The sequence below is a fragment of the Procambarus clarkii genome, chromosome 20, assembly GCF_040958095.1.
Source record: "Procambarus clarkii isolate CNS0578487 chromosome 20, FALCON_Pclarkii_2.0, whole genome shotgun sequence".
In the NCBI taxonomy this organism is placed as follows: Eukaryota; Metazoa; Arthropoda; class Malacostraca; order Decapoda; family Cambaridae; genus Procambarus; species Procambarus clarkii.
This window is the reverse complement of record NC_091169.1, coordinates 24226055-24248163: the sequence shown is the minus strand read 5'-3', so window position 1 is coordinate 24248163 and position 22109 is coordinate 24226055. Positions and strand designations below refer to the sequence as shown.

The window sequence follows — 22109 nt, the reverse complement described above, 5'->3', positions numbered from 1 at the left end:
ATAAATATATATATAAATATATATATATATATATATATATATATATATATATATATATATATATATATATATATATATATATATATATATATATATATATATATATATATGTCGTACCTAGTAGCCAGAACGCACTTCTCAGCCTACTATGTAAGGCCCGATTTGCCTAATAAGCCAAGTTTTCATGAAATAATTGTTTTTCGACTACCTAACCTACCTAACCTAACCTAACCTAATATTTTCGGCTACCTAACCTAACCTAACCTATAAAGATAGGTTAGGTTAGGTTAGGTAGGGTTGGTTAGGTTCGGTCATATATCTACGTTAATTTTAACTCCAATTAAAAAAATTTACCCCATACATAATGAAATGGGTAGCTTTATCATTTCATAAGAAAAAAATTAGAGAACATATATTAATTCAGGAAAACTTGGCTTACTAGGCAAATCGGGCCTTGCATAGTAGGCTGAGAAGTGCGTTCTGGCTACTAGGTACGACATATATATATATATATATATATATATATATATATATATATATATATATATATATATATATATATATATATATATATATATATATATTTTGATTGGATTGATACACGGATTGACCTTTACAGTAGCACTGGTCTGAAGGTGGCATAGAAAGGTCTAAAGAAATCAACATGACCAACAAATTTCATAAAATGAAATAAAATAGTTCATTTGTGCTTCACGAGGTTACAACACAAAGCTCGACTTTCACGTTTACTGAACGGTCCCGGGTTCGATTCCTGGGTAAGGTGAGACATTTGGGCACGCTTCCTTTCACCCGATGCCGCTGTTCACCCTGCAGTAAATAGGTACATAGGAATTAGGCAATTGAAGTTGTCTATGTATTGGCGTCGATAGGTTTGGGGGGGTTGCTTGGGTTCGTACGTTTCTGGGTAGACAAAATAGTTGTGTTTTTTTTACGGAGTGGAAAATGGAGAGAACGCAGTGTGTGAGAACTAGAATACTTGCTGGAGGAGCAGGAAGCTGCGTTACCGTCCGTGGTGCCCGTCTAGGCATACTTGCTAGTCATTAATATACTAGTTTTGTCAAGAGTGAAGCCCCCCACCCCCCTTGAGGAAGTCAGGGTAAGGTCAAGGCGAGAGAAAGGTGGGTAGTTTTCATCGGAAGGGTGTGGCGGCAGTCTTGTCAGTAGGGACCAGCCACCCGTGGCAGAAAGGTGATTATTGCTCTTATTCTACTACCCTTACACTCCGCCCGGCACTTACTCTAGTACTCTCACTCCATCTGGCTCTTACTCTAGTACTCTCACTCCGCCTAGCTCTTACTCTAGTACTCTCATACTTCGCCTGAGAGAATAGTACATCGCATTTTGACGTATAAATCCCCTAAGACCAAAAAATGGTGTACTAAAAATCCTAACGAATCCCAAAATTGACATATATCATGTCCCTTTTCTATTGATGGGTCCTGGACTAGGTTAGGTTTGGACAATTTAGTATATCGTTTTTGTGACGTGACAACTGTGGAGGGCGAGCCTAGTCAGCCCGCCCTCCAGCCTAGTCAGCCCGCCCTCGAGCCTAGTCAGCCTGCCCTCGAGCCTACTCAGCCCGCCCTCGAACCTAGTCAGCCCGCCCTCGAGCCTAGTCAGCCCGCCCTCCAGCCTGGTCACGTCACGTAACTAATGTACTAAATTGGCCGAGCCTAACCAAGGCGAGGACCCATCAGTTGGAAAGGGACATGACGTCAATTTTACGAGTTGCTTATCATTTTTAGTACATCAATTTTCTGTATACGAGAGGATGGCTTGCAAAAAAAGTTCATATTTATTATTAGTGAATTAGCCAAAATGGCATACTAAAAATTGGAAGAGTAACTAAAGAACCTAACATAACCTGTCCTAGCAATCCTAGGCCTAATAAATGTTATCTTAGGCCTAATATTGTACATGGGCCTAGGTATGTTGAAGTTTGGTCTTTAGCTTACATTTTACCGTGCCCTCTATAAAATTAATAGTACAAAACGTGAGCATTGTTTGCTGCAACAGTCCATTTCCGGACGTTCTACCAAATAGTTGATGTAATTATATACTATAATTTACGGAGGACGGATAGCCTCCAATGCCCTCAATAAGCCTAAAAGACTTCCTGTCCTCGATAATGATATATAGAGGTCTTTGTATGTAGCCCCATTACACTAACACAGTTACATTGTTACAGGTATCCATCATGGTGGTTGGCATAAACTATGTGCGAGACGGCGTCATTGGCGGAGCGATAACAACTATCCTGCCGGTGCTGCGGCTGCTGCTCCTCTCCGTGTTTCCTGAAACTGGACACGAACTTTACCAGCTGAATGGTCCTCTCATCTCTCAGTATGACTTTATCATCGGTAAGGACTCCCCCCCCCCTCTCCCAGGCTAACCATAGCCCATGCTTCTTGCCCCGCTCCTGTGCCAGGTAAGTTACGGGCTCATCATAGCCCGTGCTACTTGGAACGTGTTCCGAGTAGCTGAATCTATAACAACAACCTCCCCTCTCACGTACAAATTACAAAATAATATAAAAAATAGCGACTCCCACAAAGTGGCGTGGGACTTGTTGCAGTTATAACTCGCTGCAAGCGTATTCTGAATGTCAACATTACATTTTCTTGGTTCTACATATACATCTGATTTGATTTTATAAAAATGTTGAATATATAATTTACTTATGTACAAGGATCCATCACAGTATGCAGACAATGTGTCACGACAACGTGACTCCAAATCACACTTCAGAAAATTGAGAAACGATGACGTTTCGAATCGTCCTGGAGTCGTGTCGTGTCGTATCAAGTCGTGTAATGATTAAATAACTTTATAATGGTCCAGGACCTAACGTCGTCGTATCTTCATTTTCTGATGTGGTGGTGTAGTCATCACCCATTACAATAAACATATACACACAAATAACATAACCCTTGTGGTTTCTTAGATCAATGATATAATATAAATTAATTATCATGAAATTAATTTTAAAAATATTTTGGCAAAAGCAAGATAGTCACACGCAATACGATTCCTGTGATAGGCGCGTTATCTTATAGTTTTCGCTAACATTAATATGCAATATCGTTCCTCAAACTTCATTATAATAACAGCATTTAAAGGGTTAAAAGTAATAGCATAAACTTTATAAAAACAATGCAAGACTAACTGAAGGTTCTACTTGAGAGCCTGACATTCGCACAGCCCATCCTCCAGCCCAAGCTGTAAGTCCAATACTAACGTAGTAAGAGTTTAATCAGTTCGTATTTGACGTAAAAAATCAGTGGCACGGTATATTCCTGCAAGTTCTGTTTGAGTTGCACTTGCCCAGTCAGTGACGCGCAATGAAACTGTATATACGAGAGAAGAATCGAAAGTGCTGAACGCTTCTTCGCGGGACGGCCGCAATCTTAAAGGTTAGGTTAGGTGGGTGGTTTGGGTTGTTCGTTTCTGGTTAGGTTAACACTGTATTTGGTACGTTGTGGCAAATGTGTTGAGAACGCAGTGACTCAGTGTAGTTAATGTTATTCTTTGCACTTGTTCTAGATTATAACTGTAAACCTATAGTGTTCTAGATTATAACCTTTAAACCTATAGTCAATTAATTCAATCTGTTTTTCCTCAGCCCAGATCATTGTAGTGAGGGATGGGAACTGGTAACAATAGACCAGGTCTTAACAATACTGCACACAGGGGGTGGAGGCACTAACCATACATCTTAAACACAGTGGATTAAGAGAATAAATATATGATGACCAAACCACATACCAGAAGATGAAGAGACGACAACGTCGGACCGAAACGTCGTCGTCTCTTCATCTTCTGGTGTGTGGTTTGGTCACCATATCTACAGCCACGTTATTGTGACTCATCGGCTGCACAAAGAGAGAGTAACCATGCATCCTCCACACAGTGGGTGGAGGGTCAGCGGGGTGTGTGCTGGCGGGAAGGCTGTCGGAGGTGCCGGGGTGGCGGGTGCTGCTGCTGGAGGCTGGAGGTCCCCCGCCGATAGAGACCAACGTCCCGGCCTTCCTGCCTATTCCCTACGTCCCTGGATACCCTCAAGATTGGAACTACAAAACCGTCCCGCAGAAATATGCTTCCCTAAATCTATTTGATCAGGTAAGTCACTATAACCTTTTCTATGAAAATTGTAAAATGAATTTGAAAGTCAAAATTCAGTTCAGAATGAAACCTCTTGGATACAAACAGGAGCTGGCTTACAAAGTTAGTTTTTCTGAAGTGCATCGCTGTATTACTGATCCTCATAATTGCTAGTATATGTTACTATTTTTACAAAACCATCGTAAGTGGAGATCATCATGCCCAGACCAGTTCCGAGGTATATTTTCCTCACACGATCGAGACCACTTCAATTAAATAGGATTATTAGCCATATTTCCTCAGACGATTAGCCATTAAACTGCCAGCTCATCCTCCTGAAATGATAGTACTTTTTGTAACCATGTGGTCGAAAGTACCAATATGTTGTAATGGATAGTAAGCTATTTTTTTACAAATACAGTGTATATGTATTTTGAACAAATAGGCTACTACAAACGGTATGTATTCTGTCTGAGAATTTTGTTTAGAACAGCTGGAGATAGATAATGACACCCAGTTTTTACACTTGCATAAATATATTATTCACCTGAAGCCAGTCAGTTCATCTTAAAACGAATTACAATAGAGGAAAATCTATTGTCTCTCCCAATCTGCACCCATCACCACATTTATCACCACTCTTTCAAAATCCCCTATTCCTCTCTGCCCTTTTATTATCTTTCTCTCGGAAAATGTTAAGGTCTGAAGCACTGAAACTGCTTAATAACTCTACGGCACAAACAACCTTTATTTCAGACTTGACAATGAAAATTGCAGGATGGGGGATGCTATGGATGCCGATATTTCTTAAAGTGTGGCACTGGGCCGACCCCGACTGGCCTATGGTACTCACATAACTATTTCCTTTCCTCTCCATGTTTTGTGTGTAAAAGTTGGGTGAGGCTAGCCCAAGCGTCTGGCCTCCAACTTCGAACAAACAAGCAAACAGACAACTGTCTTATAGATTTACCTCTCGGGAGAGCTGCCTCGAATCTGCCAGAGAGGCAAACAAATAAAATAATATAGGGAGACGGTGGGCTGAGGAGAGAGGTTAAAGAGGAGGGTTGTGCAGTAGTTGGGTGGGAGGGCAGATATCAATAGGATGCACAAAAATTCAAAGTATTTATTTATGTTACTAATTTCGATAGTGGAAGAGGGGACGGCGGAGCTATGTTGTAACTAACTTGAATTCACTTTCTGCTTGGTAAGTAGTTTTTATTGAGCTAGACGTTGTTCCACATCATAATGTGAGCGGTGGTGAGTTCGGCAAGCATTCTTATGCACGTGTCTTGAGTCCTGGAGGATTCTCACATTCTCACATGTGCATTTATTACAAAATAAATGCCTGAAGCATTGAACACTCCAGTTATGTCGTTTATGTGCCCATGGAACCTAGCTGTAGTGATGTTGTGGTGTGTGTGATTATGGGATCTGACTGTAGTGATGTTGTAGTGCCTGTACGCCAATGGGAACTGGCTGTAGAGATGTTGCTGTGGTCATCATGTGAACCCGATGTGGTGATGTCGCTGTCATGGAATCTAGCTGTAGTAATGTCGCTGTGGTCATGGGATCTAACTTTAGTGGTGTCGTTGTGGTCGTGGTATCTAACTGTTGTGATGTTGTGATCATATGATCCTAGCTGTAGGTGTCGCTGTGGTCGTGGGATCTGGGTTTAGTGATAACGCTGTGGCCATCGTACCACCATGGGATCAGCAGGCGTCATGTCGCTAATAGTCATTCAAGTTTTGCATGTGATCTCTTCCGATAATCCTTGATAACGTGCAGGGAGAATTTAAAGGTAAAGGAAATAATCTTACGCATTGTCAGTCTTCCAGGTTACGAAGGCTATCAATTCTAGAGGCCCTGAGGAAACTGTCAATGACACTGCTTCTTTTACTTTGATGTCATAATGCGTTCCAAAAAAAATTATGAGGTCGCCCTTGTATGTTGGGTTTGCTGTACACCTTGAACTCAAATTTTTCATCAGCTCTGATGAGCAATATACTTAGGAAGTGACGGCTGTCCTCATTCTCTCTAATATCTATATGATTTATTTTAATATTAAGGAATAATTCAGCTAGTTTTGTTTAAGATTTGTCAGGGCAATTTGTAATTCAACTACCAAGCAAAAATAATAATAAAACAAGTCTACACAGATCATTGTCGTAACACGATTCCATGTCATATTAACTATGGGATTACTAAGGCCCCAACAAGATTCTTATGGCCAACTTTGAACATGTAATTTAAGGACTAAAGTAAACTCAGTGTATACCCACTGAAGTGAGGGGAGGGTACACCACTCGATTTTTATGACTTGTGTCCCAGTTAAAGAATTTTTATCTTGTATCCAGTAAGTTCAGGGTTGCTAGAAACGTCATATGTAGCCTATGCGGGATTCACACCCACTGATCAGGAGTACTGGAATTAAACTGCATTTAAGCCTAAATCCAATATCCGTGTACTAGAAATAATCCAAAATATGTAATTATTATTATTAAACACCCCAACAATGTTTCTGGAGTGATGTGTACAAAAACTTGCACTACAAGGTAAGTTCAGGAAAAATCTGGTCTAAATAATGTGTCGACTTCCCTATTAGATCGGCCCAAGATCGTAATACAAAAATATATTGTAATCTGATTGTTGTGATAAGGACGTTACGATCAGTGTAAATATGGCAGAAACCAAACTCAATTAAATAATTGTTTCACTCTTAGTCATCATTTTTTGTGACCAAAATGGTCATGCAAAACCACACAGTCATGCACACTGTAACCTACTACACCAGTAACCTTCACCCGGACACTTTCCCTTCGTTCTACTCCAAAACGTGTTAATGCTTGATGAACTAGTTCAGTCTGCCCTGTACACTTCATTCTTAATTAATAACTCGTGAATACCAGTATATAGTTGTTAATTAATTCATTTCATGTTACTGTGAGAAGTATAAACGTCAGAATTCAAAGAAATCTACAGTATTTGCCTAAATGTTATTGATTAAAACGTATGCAGAGGAGATTAGGAAATATATAAATTTTAACACATTTACCATTATTTTTCCTCGGCAGTTTATGGTTCAATGCCGGACAACGGGTGGGGGGTGGTGAGGGGAAGGAAGTCAAGGAAACATCGATATAACCTAAACCAAAATGCGGTTTAACGGATTAAAATTTCATGTACAACATGAAGCAGCAGGAACATAAATTAACGTGCTTGCTCTCACGCCGCAGGCGGCGAGGCAGCCCCAGGGGCGTGTACTGGGAGGCGGGTCCACCGTCAACAGTATGATGTACGTGAGAGGCAACAGGCGAGACTTCGACCGGTGGGCGGAAGTGGGTAACCCAGGCTGGGACTACCTCAGCGTCCTCCCTTACTTCATCAAGGCTGAGGACTACCGCGGGGAGGTCAGCGATAACGGTGAGATAAATCGACATTTTATTACCTCAATTTTATGTAACACTATGTGCAAATAATTATTAGAATTTGTCTCAAGCTAACAACTCCGAGAAATTTACAGAGAGAGTTATACCCGGTTTCTGAGTGTAAATACTATGAATTTATTTAGCAAATTGTTGAAAACTAGATGACTATTCAACTAGATGGACATAAGATTTAATTGTACCACAGGCTGTTAAGGAAAGATGTGAATACCAACTGAACTGTGAAAACAATCTCTTCATTTGAAACTTTCAGTATTTAACCTTCAATCATATTTGCTAACAAATTCCATATATAAACCGTCTTCCATGATACTTAATTTTTTACATTAACTATTTGTCATACTTTTTTCAAGCACTACTACTTACACCATCTACTATGATATTTTTTACAACCAGTTCTATGCAAGTCATCTACTCCCCCAAATTTGTATAATTACCAAGGCTACACTACATTTTTTACAGCAACTGCCATATTTACAATGATATAATTTGTTACAATTACTACCATGTTTCTAGATATTAAGATTGCATCTAGATTTTCTAGATACAATACCATATTTTACAACACCAACATGTATACTATATGTTACAACTACTACCATGTATCTACCATATTTTACAACCACTACCATGTATCTACCATATTTTACAACCACTACCATGTATCTACCATATTTTACAACCACTACCATATATCTACCATAATTTATACCACCATGAAGATCATCAACCCTCATTTGTATAGGTCAAGATATGCTTACATAGATCCAGTGAGAGAAAAAAACATATTTTAAGAAACTAGACAAATGGTACACATGTTATTACCCACAACAACTGTGACAGGAGCCTACCATGGACGGGGCGGACCTATTGGTGTCACTCCGGCACCTCTCACCCGTCTCTCTCGAGCATTCATCCAGGGTGGTAAGGAGCTAGGCTACCCTTCGCTCGATTATAACGGCCCAGAACAAATTGGTATGTATCTATGGTTCTAGTGTAAACAAAATACGCCCCATTGTGTTCATATTTTCATGAAATATGGCGAGAGTGGATGATAATTTTGACAGTCAGTCCCTATTTTAAATTGTAGATCAGTTATTTTTAGATGTTAATTTCAGTCCCTATTTTAAATTGTAGATCAGTTATTTTTAGATGTTAATTTCAGTCTCTATTTTAAATTGTAGATCAGTTATTTTTAATGTTAATTTATATCACGAGAATGTTTCCGATTTCTACTTTGAATATATAAGAAATTAATAATAAAATATATATTTGGAAACAGTTTTCACTCCCAACTCGGTATCAGTAAAATTGTAACAAATTTTGATGATAACTTACAACAGTTTCATTCCTCCAGGGTTCCCAGTGAACACTTTTTCTATCAAAGACGGGGTGAGGTCTTCCACTGCCAGAGAGTACTTGAGACCTGCAATGTCCAGACCCAACCTTCATATTCTCCACAGTACCGTCGTTCACAAGGTCAGTTTATAGCCCGTCCATGACAATGTATGTTGTACCACTGTTGTTATATTCCATGTCGTTAAAACAGTCAGTCTTCTATAATAAAAGCACTTTAGTTTTGAGTTTGCACGCTAGAAATGCACTTTTTCTGTACAGTTATATATAACAATGTGGAGATTCTATATATTCATCTAATCTTATTCAATAGACGCTAGCCTCGCATTAACTTCAGACGTCATCAATGCAGCAACAAACTTTGGAAAATGGAATATGTTTGATAGCCATGATTTGATTACGAAAAACAAGGTCTGGATTTGATAATTAGATTTTGTAAAGAGTTATCTATCTTGTATTTGTCAAGCTTCATGGTAGGTAAGCTGATTTATTTTTTGGGGTGATTTCTTATCCACATGATGCTTTAGATTTTGCACTTATGTCTTGATATGTTTCATGAATATAAGAAAAATCATTATTTTCAGATTATCTTCGAAAACAAGAAAGCAGTTGGAGTCACGTTTGAGCACAACGGAGAGGTAAGGAACCTTAGCTTACCTTAACTATAGATCACTTAGATAAAATGTTATATTCAAATGTCTCTACTCCACAATGTCAGTAATCCAGAAAGTTAGAAGATAAAATTTGCTACTTATTAGTGTACCATTATCATGTAAAACTACCGCACAGGAAAGGTATATATTTTTTGCATTATACAGGAACGCCATTGTATTTTCGGCGCTTTGTCAATAATGACACTAACATAGTAGTGAACGTTCTCAGCTGCTGACGGTGGGAGCGAGGAGGGAAGTCATACTGTCTGCCGGCCCAGTTGAATCACCCAAGTTACTTATGTTGTCCGGAGTTGGACCCAAGGAACACCTCCTCCAGCATGGAGTAAGTACCAGTGTTATCAGATATTGGACACAAGGGACACCTTTATTAGTATAAAGTGTTAATGTTGCCAATGGATGAGACTCAAATAACACAAACAAACATAAGTGCCAATGTTCGTTTGGCCAGCCCGTCCTCCTAAGGTTTCCCAACGTCAAGAAACTGGTGTACTAATGTACCCTTATCCAAACCTACCAGAAGACCCCCCCCCCCAAAAAAAAAAATAAATTTCGCGACCCGCTACCATTTTCTAGTACGGCAATTTTTGGCCTTAGGTAGAGTATACATAAAAATGCGACGTTCTGTTAGGAGGACGGGTTGCGTCTGGCTGCAAGTCAGTCAAAGTCCAAGACTGTGGACTTCGGAAGACGGTAGCGAGGTTAAAGTAAACTATTCCGTGTGTTAGAATAAGGGTAGAGATAAAGTGAATGTTAAGATGGTACTGAGATTTGGTCCGGGAATGCAAATTGAAACCTAATTATGAGGGGCTAAAACCTGAAATATGGAAACTGACGATGGAGCAGAAATTATTTTTCTACGAGCAGAGGGGAACATAGGCTAGGAGTGATGGATTTAATACCAGGAGCAAGGGAACTGAAGCTTAGAGTGAGGACGCTGAGGCTTAGAGAACGAGCGCCGTGGCTGCTACTGAGAAAATAACACACAGGTAATGTAGGTGACGGAAATGGTTTTCTATCACCTCCATTACCTGTGTCAAGGTAAATTCTAGTTTCATTTCAGTAGTTCTATATTTATGTATAACAAATTCACAGTTATGATGCTTGATTATCTACTTGACATTACCCAGAGAAGTGGGAGTGTTCTTTAACAGATAACATCACTGTTGGTCACAACAACCAGCTGATCTCTAATGTTTGCAATGTTTACAGCTGAAGGTGGTGGCAGACGTACCAGGGGTCGGCCAGAATGTTCACGATCACGTGGAAGTTCTGGGCCTCAGCTGGCTGGGGGAGAAGGGCACGTCTTCACTCGGTTTACTTGAAACATTCAACCCCCTCTCTATCAAGAAGTATAAGGCAACCAGACAAGGTCACTCATCATTCTATTGTTTTATACATTATATATATATATATATATATATATATATATATATATATATATATATATATATGACGTGAAAAATAAGCTTCATCTGTGGCTACCGATGAGAATGACAATTGTTGTACATCGCAATAATGGCTAAACAGTTGTTCAATACGTATTGTTTTCGGCTATTTAGATTATCCAAATGTTTTGATGTGGGCAAAAGAGTGCAAGCAGTTTTGTTAATTTATTAATATGTGTTTCACAAAAGTTCTTCAGAAAAACGATAAACTGTCTGTAATCACACGTTCCTTTATGAGAACAGTGTACTAAATATGTATTAAAACACTGATTCTGAGTACCCTTGGTGTTGGACTTAAGGCCTGTCAACCTCACGAGGATTATTTAGCCCACCACAATAACTTGCAGACCAACCAGCAAGAATACTTTAATCCTGAACATAGTTTAGAATACATCTCTCGGTGAATTTTGCTCCGACAGTTTAAATTTAATACAAACAAGATAATTATACGCAAAATAGATTTATACAATTTTATAATTTAAAGTACCGAACGGCCCTAACATAACCATTGCATTTGATATTTATTAAATGTATTTTCAGGATAATATCTTACGATAATTATTTATTTCAATATTATTAATGTTGTTCCTTTCTTACCCCCCTAGGACCCCTTGCTACAGTATCAGTGAACTTCTTAAATGCTTGGGTAAAGGTGTCTCCCGATGGCGATCCATTATGGCCTGACATACAACTGTTTTTCAACGGTGCTACTCAAGCGTTTGATTTAGGCGTTATTCATCCTTCCTTATGGGGATTTGATACAGTGGTTAGTTTCTTTACCTGTATTTATCAGTGCAATATTATATGGTTTGGTTTAATCGTATACAAAATCATTCCGCAAAGCTCATTATCTGTTTAAAATTGTGTATATGTATACATATATGTTAAGTTAGTATAACAATATATATTGTTAGTTAGTATTAACACACACACACACACACATATATATATATATATTATATATATATATATATATATATATATATATATATATATATATATATATATATATATATATATATATATATTACCAGGTGTTGGGCAAATAAAAGTCAAAATGCGACGTTCTAGAACGCCGCATTTTGACTGTTTTAGATTCAGCTACTCGTAACAAAAAGATCCAGGCAGCACGACAGATATGTGCATTTTGACGTTTACTCCACCTAAGGCAAAAATTGTCGTACTAGAAATTTACATAATGTCTCATTTTCTGTTTGGGTGCCTTGGTAGGTTAGGATAAGGGCACTTAAGTACGATAGTTTCTTGACGTTGGGAAATCTTAGCAGGACAGGCTGCTCTGTTACAGACCAGTGTGAGCGCTTGATTGCTTTATCTATTAGTGTATCATGCAGTTATTCATGTTATAGTCTGTATTAACGCGAGCAGTTTTATTAATCAAACAATATCACAATTCACGCACTCGAAGCAAGTTCTCCTGTTGATTAAGAGGCATTTTTTTAGATCAGCAGAATCGAATGGCCAGTGTTAAACGTTTTTCCTTACAGAGGTATTACGAGTACTTTGGTGAGATTCTGGGACGAGAAGGTTTCAGCATCAGACCTATGATTGTCCTGCCCAAGAGTCGAGGCACCATCACCCTCAGGTCCACAGACGTTCATGAACACCCAGATATTGACCCTCAGCTGCTTTCCCATCCAGATGACGTCCGAACCCTAGTCGAAGGTGAGCAATAAGTCTCGAAATTGTTTGAATTGTTAGAAAGTAATTATTTATTAAACTGTCAATTCTAGTTAATACTGACATCAATATTAATTTATAAATAGTGCTCATATATTTTTCCTGTTAGATGTATTTTACTTAAATATATTTTACTCAACTTATTTTCCTAAATGTATTTTACTAATCTGTTCTTCCACCAAAGGAGTAAAGTTTTCATTGGCGCTTGGCAACACCTCAGCCTTCGTCAACAACTTTGGAGCAAGATTCTATGACAAGGTAAAAGGAAAAAATAATTTAACCTGAAATTTGAAGCATAATGGTGAACAAGCTAGTGGTAGCTAGGCTATGTAAATATGGTGGTAACTTTTGACCATCTTGATTGAAAAGCTTTAGACAAATCCTGCGTGTTGTTTTTATTGAAGGCTCAGACAGAAGGAATTAAGACAAATATATGTGTTGACCAGACCACACACTAGAAGGTGAAGGGACGACGACGTTTCGGTCCGTCCTGGACCATTCTCAATCGACTTGAGAATAGTCCAGGACGGACCGAAACGTCGTCGTCCCTTCACCTTCTAGTGTGTGGTCTGGTCAACATACTTTAGCCACGTTATTGTGACTCATCGCCTGCAAAAATATATGTATAAATAAATATGTATGCTGTATATGCACGTGCCAATAAGAGAACACAAATCTGAACAAAATGTAGCCTAATGCCACATCAGCTTCTTCGTCTCTGCTAATGTTCCCTTTGTCAACAGCATCTCCGTCAGTGTATTAATGAAGTATATGGTACCGACGCCTACTGGGCTTGTTATGTTCGTCACATGACCACAACCTTCTACCATCTTGCTGGAGCCTGCAAGATGGCCCCAGCCTCAGACCCTCTGGGTGTGGTGGACCACAGACTCAGGTACGTAAAAGTCAGATGCCATACGTGATTGAAAACGGGAATGGCATGCGTAGTGCTAATTTCCATGTTAATGAAAGCCCTGTCATTAGGTGAATGGCAAATGTCAATATAGATTTGCGTTTTAAATGGCATCATACTGACCCCCCCCCCCCAGCACCACTCCCCCATATTCTCCTGACTACTCAAAGGGGCCACTCAATAGTCACTAAGTAGACAGCATTGTCCCTCTGGTGGTAAGAGAATTGCTTAAGAGGCTCGTCAAGCATCAACGACATTCTTCCGGGATAAAATTCGGGCATTAGTTTCGCGACGGAGGAAGCGCAGTGATCAACTATGGTCACATGCAAAATGGTTCACCAACATCGGTTTCAATCTATTATCTTGTATTATGTTATTTTCATTTGGAATTCTCTTGTACATGGGTTAGGTGTAGAATGTGAAATGATCATGAGTTAGGTGTAGAATGTGTAATGATAATGGTTTGTTGTTGTTTTAAATTTAGTTACTCAGAACGAAATGTCCATGTAGCACGGGGTATAATGAGCCCGTAAGTGATTAATGGGTTAGGTGCAGAATGTGTAGTGATAATGGGTTAGGTGTATAATGTGTTGTTAATGCAATATGTTGGTTCTCTAGTCTCATACGCTATTCATAGAATATGTAGATTAGAATAGCAGCTTAAAATATTCACATACATATTTGCTTTAACCTCAAATGTATTACCAATACTTATTAATCTGGGTACCCCATGAATTTTACTTTAAATTTAGATGCAAATTGAATTGCATTTTTAAATGATGTTGAGGCTCAGCAAATGATGTTATTAATGTTTGTCTTATGGCAGGGCCCGGGGCGTTGCTGGACTGCGGGTGGTGGGCGCTTCCATCATGCCCTTCGTCACCAACGGCAACACCAACGCTCCCACGATCATGATTGCTGAGAAGGCCAGTGACATGATCAAGGAAGACTGGGATGTTTTGCCAGAACTCACCATATAAATAACATCGGAACAATCAAACACACATCATGTAATGAAAGTGAAAATCAACATTTCTAAGAAATTTAACTTCATTAAGAGATTCATGAAGAGATCATACGCTAGAGTCTAGATTGTAGAATCTAAATTCTAGAGCATCAAGCAACACTATAACAACAAGCAGACAGACATAACCTAATCAAATAGTGGAACAATGTGAAAAGCCTAACGTAGTTAGAATAGTGCCAGTGAAGAGTAGAGGTGCCATATGCATAATCAGAGAACACTGAACAAGAGAGGTCCACGGTTATTCAATACCCTCAAGGCAAGAGTAAGAAATATTTGCAGAATAAGAGCAGATTTCTTCAATCAAAAAATATACACGTTCCTGCAAGAAGTGCCGGACCAACCAGATTATAATGGCTCTGTCGGGCCACTCCAAGTAGAAAAAAAAGTTTGATGGACCAAGTTATCACAAGTCAGGGCCGGGCTTGGGAGTAGTAAAACTACTAGAACCCACCCCATGAGTAATCAAATAAGACTGGAATACATTGTAGATAATCACCAAACAACATTATCACCTTCAACATTATCAAACCTTCAAGAATCTACACTCATACACACATATATCAGACTGTAGGGTTAAGTAATATATATGGTGGAGTTGAAATCAGACTACTAATAAAACTGGTAGACATATGAAAATAAAAATGCCAGCCGGTTCTCACGGTTTGACAAGCGTCAAATTTGAGGTGTTTTGTTTTCCTAACAAAAAAAAGCATTTTTGTGAATATATATATATTAATATTATACATTTAATATATATACATTTTAATATATATATATATATATATACACAGTGTATATATATATGTATATATATATATACACTATAAAGCATACATATATATATATATATATATATATATATATATATATATATATATATATATATATATATATATATATATATATATATATATATATATATATATATGTATATACTCGGAAATTTCAAATGCCTTTGTTGGGGTTAGAACCTCCGCCCGCGTGATGTAAAGCCGAGTGTTGTACCACTGTATAAAGCATACGTTGTAGAAATGTATGCTTATGAGTATTAAGCATTAGTATGGTCAAATATAAGTATTTGACCATATGAAAAATAAAATGAGTGGAAATGAGTATGGCTAAATGTACACAAGACGGTTCGATAAACCTCGTTTCCCGGTTGTCAAGATCGTATATATCACTAGATTAGCGTGTATTCGCTTAGATTGGTCTTTGGATTAGCATGTATTCCCTTAGATTGGTCTTTGTTAGACTCTGCTGGAATTAAATTAGATTGATTTGGGTTAGATTAGATTAGGTCGGGTAAAATTTGGTATGTTGTAAAAGCCGTTGGCTAACCTTCTTGTGAATGATATGTGACTTATATCCTGTATCAGGGGGGGGGGGGTGTTGTGTGTGTTTGGTGGGGCCGGCGTCATTGGCAGCATCCGCCAGCGTACGTGAGCTCGCGCGCGACGCAGCGTGCACCTGTATATATATTTATCATTATCATTTTTGTCCAGTGTGAGCGACCTTGGGGACGCGAGGGTAAGGCCAAGGTCAGAGAGAGACAAGCAACTTTCCTTCTTGGGGTGTGGCGCTAGTCGTGTCAGTGTGGCGGTGTGGCCCGAGGCAGCAAGGTGACTACTGCTCTTTAGTGCTCTCCTAGTCAATCTGACTCTTACTCTAGTGTTCTCGTAGTCAACCCGATCCTTACTCTACAATACTGCTGTCACTTACTAGGGTACATATACACCTAATTCCACTCTAATTCGGCCGTGGTGACTCCAGACACATGAGTTAACTTGTAAACACTTGTGGCCCTTAGTAGTCCCTGATAAACACCTGCAGCCCATTATAAACACTTGTGGCCCCTAGTAAACACTTGCAGCCCCCTAGTGAACACTTGTTGTCCCCACGAAGTTAGTGGACAAGTTGGCCACGATGGAAGACTGTGTCCATATAAACATGACAACACATTTGTTTTGTGACTATCAGTGACACCTCGCGGTCGCATACACCCAGACACTGACTAATGAAAGGAAGCAGTGGGCGAGCCCGGGTCACCCTACCTTACCTGTGTTGCTTCCCAGGATCAACATTCCCGCGGCCCAGTCCCTGACCAGGCGGTTATATTCAGTCATGATTACATTAGCCCCCCCCCCCCCTTTAGGTTCTCTAATTGTCATGCAAGTCAACAATGTCTCCTATGGAAGCTCTAAATAACTAACGTTTCTGAACATATTCTGAACATTTAAGTGGTACAGTACTGCCATAACTTTCCAAATTGTTGTTCCATAACTCGCACACCTTTGTTGGGATTATTATTTACTCCCTGTGAAGCTAAGATTGTTTGTGATTTTTGTAGTGGATTATTTTATAATTTTTTTATATACTCCCTAAATCTTAGTGAACTTGTTAGTCCTAACTTTTTAAGGTGACATATGATATTATTAACAATATAGAATAACAAAATTAGAGTATTTTGATATTAGACTTTCGTAGTTGGATTAAATCTAGACACTTATTAGTCTCTATAATAGTAAGACTTCTCTCAAACCATTCATCGTTTCCTCTAACAGTCAGCCTCTTCCTAAAGACTGGCCCAGAAATCTATGTGTTGTTGGTGTGAGCAATGTTTCTCTGGACCCTTGACAGTAGTGCTACCATTTATCACACGCGCGCACACACACAGGGGTTTGGTAGCTGAGTGGACAGGGGTCTGGTAGCTGAGTGGACAGCGCGCAGGACTCGTAATTCTGTGGCCCGGGTTCAATTCCCGGATCAGGCAGAAACAAATGGGCAAAGTTTCTTTCAACCTGAATGCTCCTGTTACCTACCAGCAAATAGGTACCTGGGAGTTAGACAGCTATTACGGAGCTACTTCCTGTGTGTGTAAAAAAATAGTTAGCAGTTAGTAACAGTTGATTGACAGTTAAGAGGCGGGCCGAAAGAGCAAAGCTCGACCTCCGCAAGCACAACTAGGTGAATACACACTTGTGCAACACCCAACACTTGACCTGTTCTGACCGTAATAGTACAGCACTTAAGCAACCCCCTGTCAGTACTTAGACTACCAATACCAGTACTTATACTACCAATACCAGTACTTATACTACCAATACCAGTACTTATACTACCAATACCAGAACGTCTATTATCTATCAGTACTTATATTACCTACCAGTACATCTATTACCTACCGGTTCTTCTATTACCTACCAGTACTTCACTCACATTGTTATTTATATTGTATATTCTTCTATTTGTCAATAACTACATAGCTATAAATAATCTCTGTGACTCACTATATTATCCTCTGTTATTATTTGTTCCATTACTTCTACAACTAATAAGTTGTTGTGTTGGCAACACTGTACAACGGTGTTTCCATGTGTTGGCAACACTGTACAACTGTGTTGTGGTATTATCCTACCAGTTAAACTGTGTTGCTGTGTGTGTATCCTACCAGTTAAACTGTGTTGTTGTGTGTATCCTGCCAGTTAAACTGTGTTGCTGTGTGTGTATCCTACCAGTTAAACTGTGTTGCTGTGTGTGTATCCTACCAGTTAAACTGTGTTGCTGTGTGTGTATCCTACCAGTTAAACTGTGTTGCTGTGTGTGTATCCTACCAGTTAAACTGTGTTGCTGTGTGTGTATCCTACCAGTTAAACTGTTGCTGTCTGTGTATCCTACCAGTTAAACTGTGTTGCTCGCATCACAAGGACACTGAAACTAGCACTTGATATATACAAGGGGAGGCATGGTCAAGTCGTACACAAGACGGTTCGTCTCAGTTGACGAACTGTTAGGTCAGGATGGTTACGTTAGGTTTTATCACAAGAAATATGTACAATATTCCGTGTTTTTAGATTTAGATTTAGAGGCATTATTCGTAACGACTTATATAACTCGTTACAGTTCCGGCGTCCAACAGTGATTTGATCATGACGTCATAATTACGTCACAGGGTGACGCAGTGGTCGCAAACGAATTTGGCGCGAAAGTGAGCCTGACGCAAATAACTTTAAGTCGCAGGATAAGACCACGATGTAGGCTCATATACTGATATCATATATCCGTTAACCTATTTCAAATGATGAACAGAGTGAAGAGTGTTGAATAATGTAAACAAGACTGCGCCCGCCACGTGGTGAGAGGACTGGCCTTCAGGAGCGACCTTCTACCTGTCTGGCTCAGGAAAATGTCGCGGATGCGGGAAATTGAAACCCACGTAGAAAATTCAGAGCAAAAAGATATCCCTTCACGAAAATTATAGTTTTCTCAGCACTATAACAACGACAGATTGTTATAACATATCATTATATAATATATATATAGTGAGTTACATATAATTTGATTTGCATACAAGCTTGAGAGACACTTTGATGTTTCTCACATGTATAACGATTATATATTCCTGGCCTGGTGACTGCTGTCTCCTTGAACACAACAATTAACTGGAGAACATTGGCCTCTATGCTTCAGTAAGACAATCAGCTTTTCGTTGTACAATGTTGCACAATAACCTTCAAGGTTTTGAGTAAAAATAATAATACTGCAAATAATATTATCATTATTATTATTATTTGTATTATTGTTATATTTTTTCGCGTAGATAACTGATATTGCTCTTAGAACAACCATATATAGCACCGTTTGACTCTTACTCTAATTTACATATGGTTGAGCCTTATAAAACATATTTTATTTAAAGCTGTTGAATTAGAGGATCGCAGCCAGTATGGTTATATAGAAAACTAAAGTTCAGTTTCGTTCAACATTATCTGTTAGATCACGGTAATCTGTCCTGACGTTCACTTGGTTTCGTCTCTCTGAATTATTCTCACGACAGCTGACAGCCCTAATATGCGCGCGCACCTCACCACACCTGACATCCCTGATATGTGCGCGCACCTCACGACACCTGACATCCCTGATATACGCGCGCACCTCACGACACCTGACATCCCTGATATGTGCGCGCACCTCACGACACCTGACATCCCTGATATGCGCGCACACCTCACGACAGCTGACAGCCCTGATATGCGCGCGCACCTCACGACAACTGACATCTCTTATCTGGGCCCACCTCACTATACCTGGCACGCTGTGAGCTCTCAAGCAAGAAATGCTGAGCTACAGTTAATTTCCCATTTTCGCGGACATGAAGCTGCGTACCTATTTGCTGCTTAGTGAACAGAAAACCCCAAAACACCTTTCCTATTGCGCGTACCACACCCAGGGCGTTTCTGCAATGAACCGACTGTGATGATAAGTTCCTTAATTTAACTACACTATCATGCATCCCCTTGCAAGTTACTACACCTGGCTCGTTAAACACGAAACAGCTCAGCTTTGTCTTCAAACATCAGCTAAGGAGAATCAAGCTTGACAAACCTATTAGTTACACAACATGACAGAAATTAAGCAACAGAGAAAGGGATAGGCAGACTTCATATTCCTCGAATATCAGAAAGTATTTGATATGGTCCCACACAAGATTTTCGAGGTAAAGGAGCAGGCTGGAGTATCTGGAGGACTCGTAAAAGTGGATGAGGGAGTACCTCCCGGGAAGGAAACAAAATGTTACAGTAAGAGGAGATCTATCAGGGTGGAGAGACGAGGTGAGCAGTGCCACCACAGATGACACACATTAACATATTTAGCGCACATTTCTAAATCAATGACACTGTAATATACATCATATCTGCCAGTCTTCTAAAACCTAGACTCTGGAGCATTTACTCGTCGCTGTCTATTGTCCAATCACTTGGACTGGACGGTAGAGCGACGGTCTCGCTTCATGCAGGTCGGCGTTCAATCCCCGACTGTTCGAGTGGTTGGGCACCATTTCTTCTCTCCCGTCCCATCCCAAATCCTTATCCTGACCCCTTCCAAGTGCTATATAGTCGTAATGGCTTGGCACTCTCTCCTGTTAGTTCCCTTCCCTTCGCCACTAAGTGATGTGATGTCTCCCATGCTGTGTGATGTCTCCCATGCTGTGTGATGTCTCCCATATTACGATTCGTCAGCTGACACAGGATCCCGGCCACACCCGCTCTGTGACGTCACAGTGTTTAATGTTCCAAGTATCCTGTCTGTCATCAGTCAGGAACTGCCAGCTGCCACACCCTGCTCCTAATAGCACGTCGCCGCATTTTGACATATACTTTACCTAAGGTCAAAAACGCACGTACAAGAAAATGGTAGCGGCTGGCGAAATTGACAATATTCCGTTTTCTATTCGTGGGTCCTCTGGTAGGTTAGGAAAAGGCACTTTAGTACCAGTTTCTTGACGTTGGGAACGGGTTGGCCAGATCAATACTGGTCGACCCACACAGCCAGCCGCCCCACACCATTACAGGCACTGTGGTATCGCTCTACAGAACCCACTGTCCAGCACTTGTAACTATAAGAGAACGCGTGAATCAATTAACTCCCCCCTGGCATGTCTACACTCCAAACACCACCATCATCTACATCATAATTTAGGAAAATGGTGGGACAGCAATCTGTGGAGACCGATCGCCTTGAACGAGCGAGGACTTGCCATACATCATTGCCTCGGCTTGCCTTGACAATCTGACTTGCGGAATAAGTAGATAAAACAACGGAAAACAACAGTATAAAGACAAGAAATGTATTGCACGCACGTACGTCTATATTTAAAATTATAGGAGAATTGTCTGACTGTTCGAAGTTGGTCACTAATTTCCAGTCTCGCTAAATACGACTCTATCCTCACTAAGATTACAGGGATGAAAGGACAGTGGTGAAGGGTAAAGATGGTGGTGAAGGGTAGGGAAGGTGGTGAAGGGTAGGGAAGGTGGTGAAGGGTAGGGAAGGTGACGAAGAACAGCGAGGGTGAGTAGGAAAGATGGTTATAGTGATGCAGACAGTATATAGTGAAGACGCGGCGTCCATCAACCGAACACTAGCGAGTTCGCCTCTAATAATTCATACTTGTAAGATACCACAGAACACAAATACAATAACAAACACAGTGAAACAGGAACACAGTTTTAACACATTTTAAAAACGTGTGTTACAAGAGAAATATGAAGGATGATGAATAAGGAAATCTGACAAGAAAAAAAAATATAGGTGAGAAAACGGCCGAGTCATGAAAGGGTTCGTGCAGAGAGAAGCAGGAAGGTATTTTAAAGGGGACATCCGCGCGGACGTACACACTTACAACAGCCTTGAATGAGCCTTACAACGGTTGAGTTCAAGGCACTTCCCAAGTGCACACAAAACCACCACAAGAATGTGGCTCACTCTTGTTGTCTAGCGTAAACATACTGTACCTGAGCGTTAGTGTATAATGTTTCCTAGTGTATGCGTACTCTAGCAGAGATCTAGTATGATGTCTTCAATTATTAGAGTTGTCCTTTACTATGGCGTGTAAATTCTTGTATTATAAATAGGTTGATTCCGGCAGGATAT

The 22109-nt window shown here is 39.8% G+C and overlaps 1 protein-coding gene and 1 long non-coding RNA gene across 2 annotated transcripts in view; one reads left to right on the top strand and one right to left on the bottom strand.

The window, feature by feature from the left end:
* The window catches only part of LOC138366618 (uncharacterized), a 120928-nt gene that overhangs the window by 69424 nt on the left and 29395 nt on the right, over positions 1-22109 (bottom strand). The window lies entirely within an intron of this gene.
* LOC123755439 (glucose dehydrogenase [FAD, quinone]) lies at positions 1170-15355 on the top strand. Its single transcript, XM_045738127.2, has 14 exons — positions 1170-1209; positions 2210-2381; positions 3932-4140; positions 7356-7542; positions 8409-8540; positions 8923-9044; positions 9506-9559; positions 9804-9917; positions 10805-10964; positions 11646-11806; positions 12546-12723; positions 12923-12996; positions 13482-13633; positions 14478-15355. Exons 2-14 carry the CDS (start codon positions 2219-2221, stop codon positions 14629-14631), a joined length of 1860 nt encoding a protein of 619 aa, XP_045594083.1. The 5' UTR covers positions 1170-1209; positions 2210-2218; the 3' UTR covers positions 14632-15355.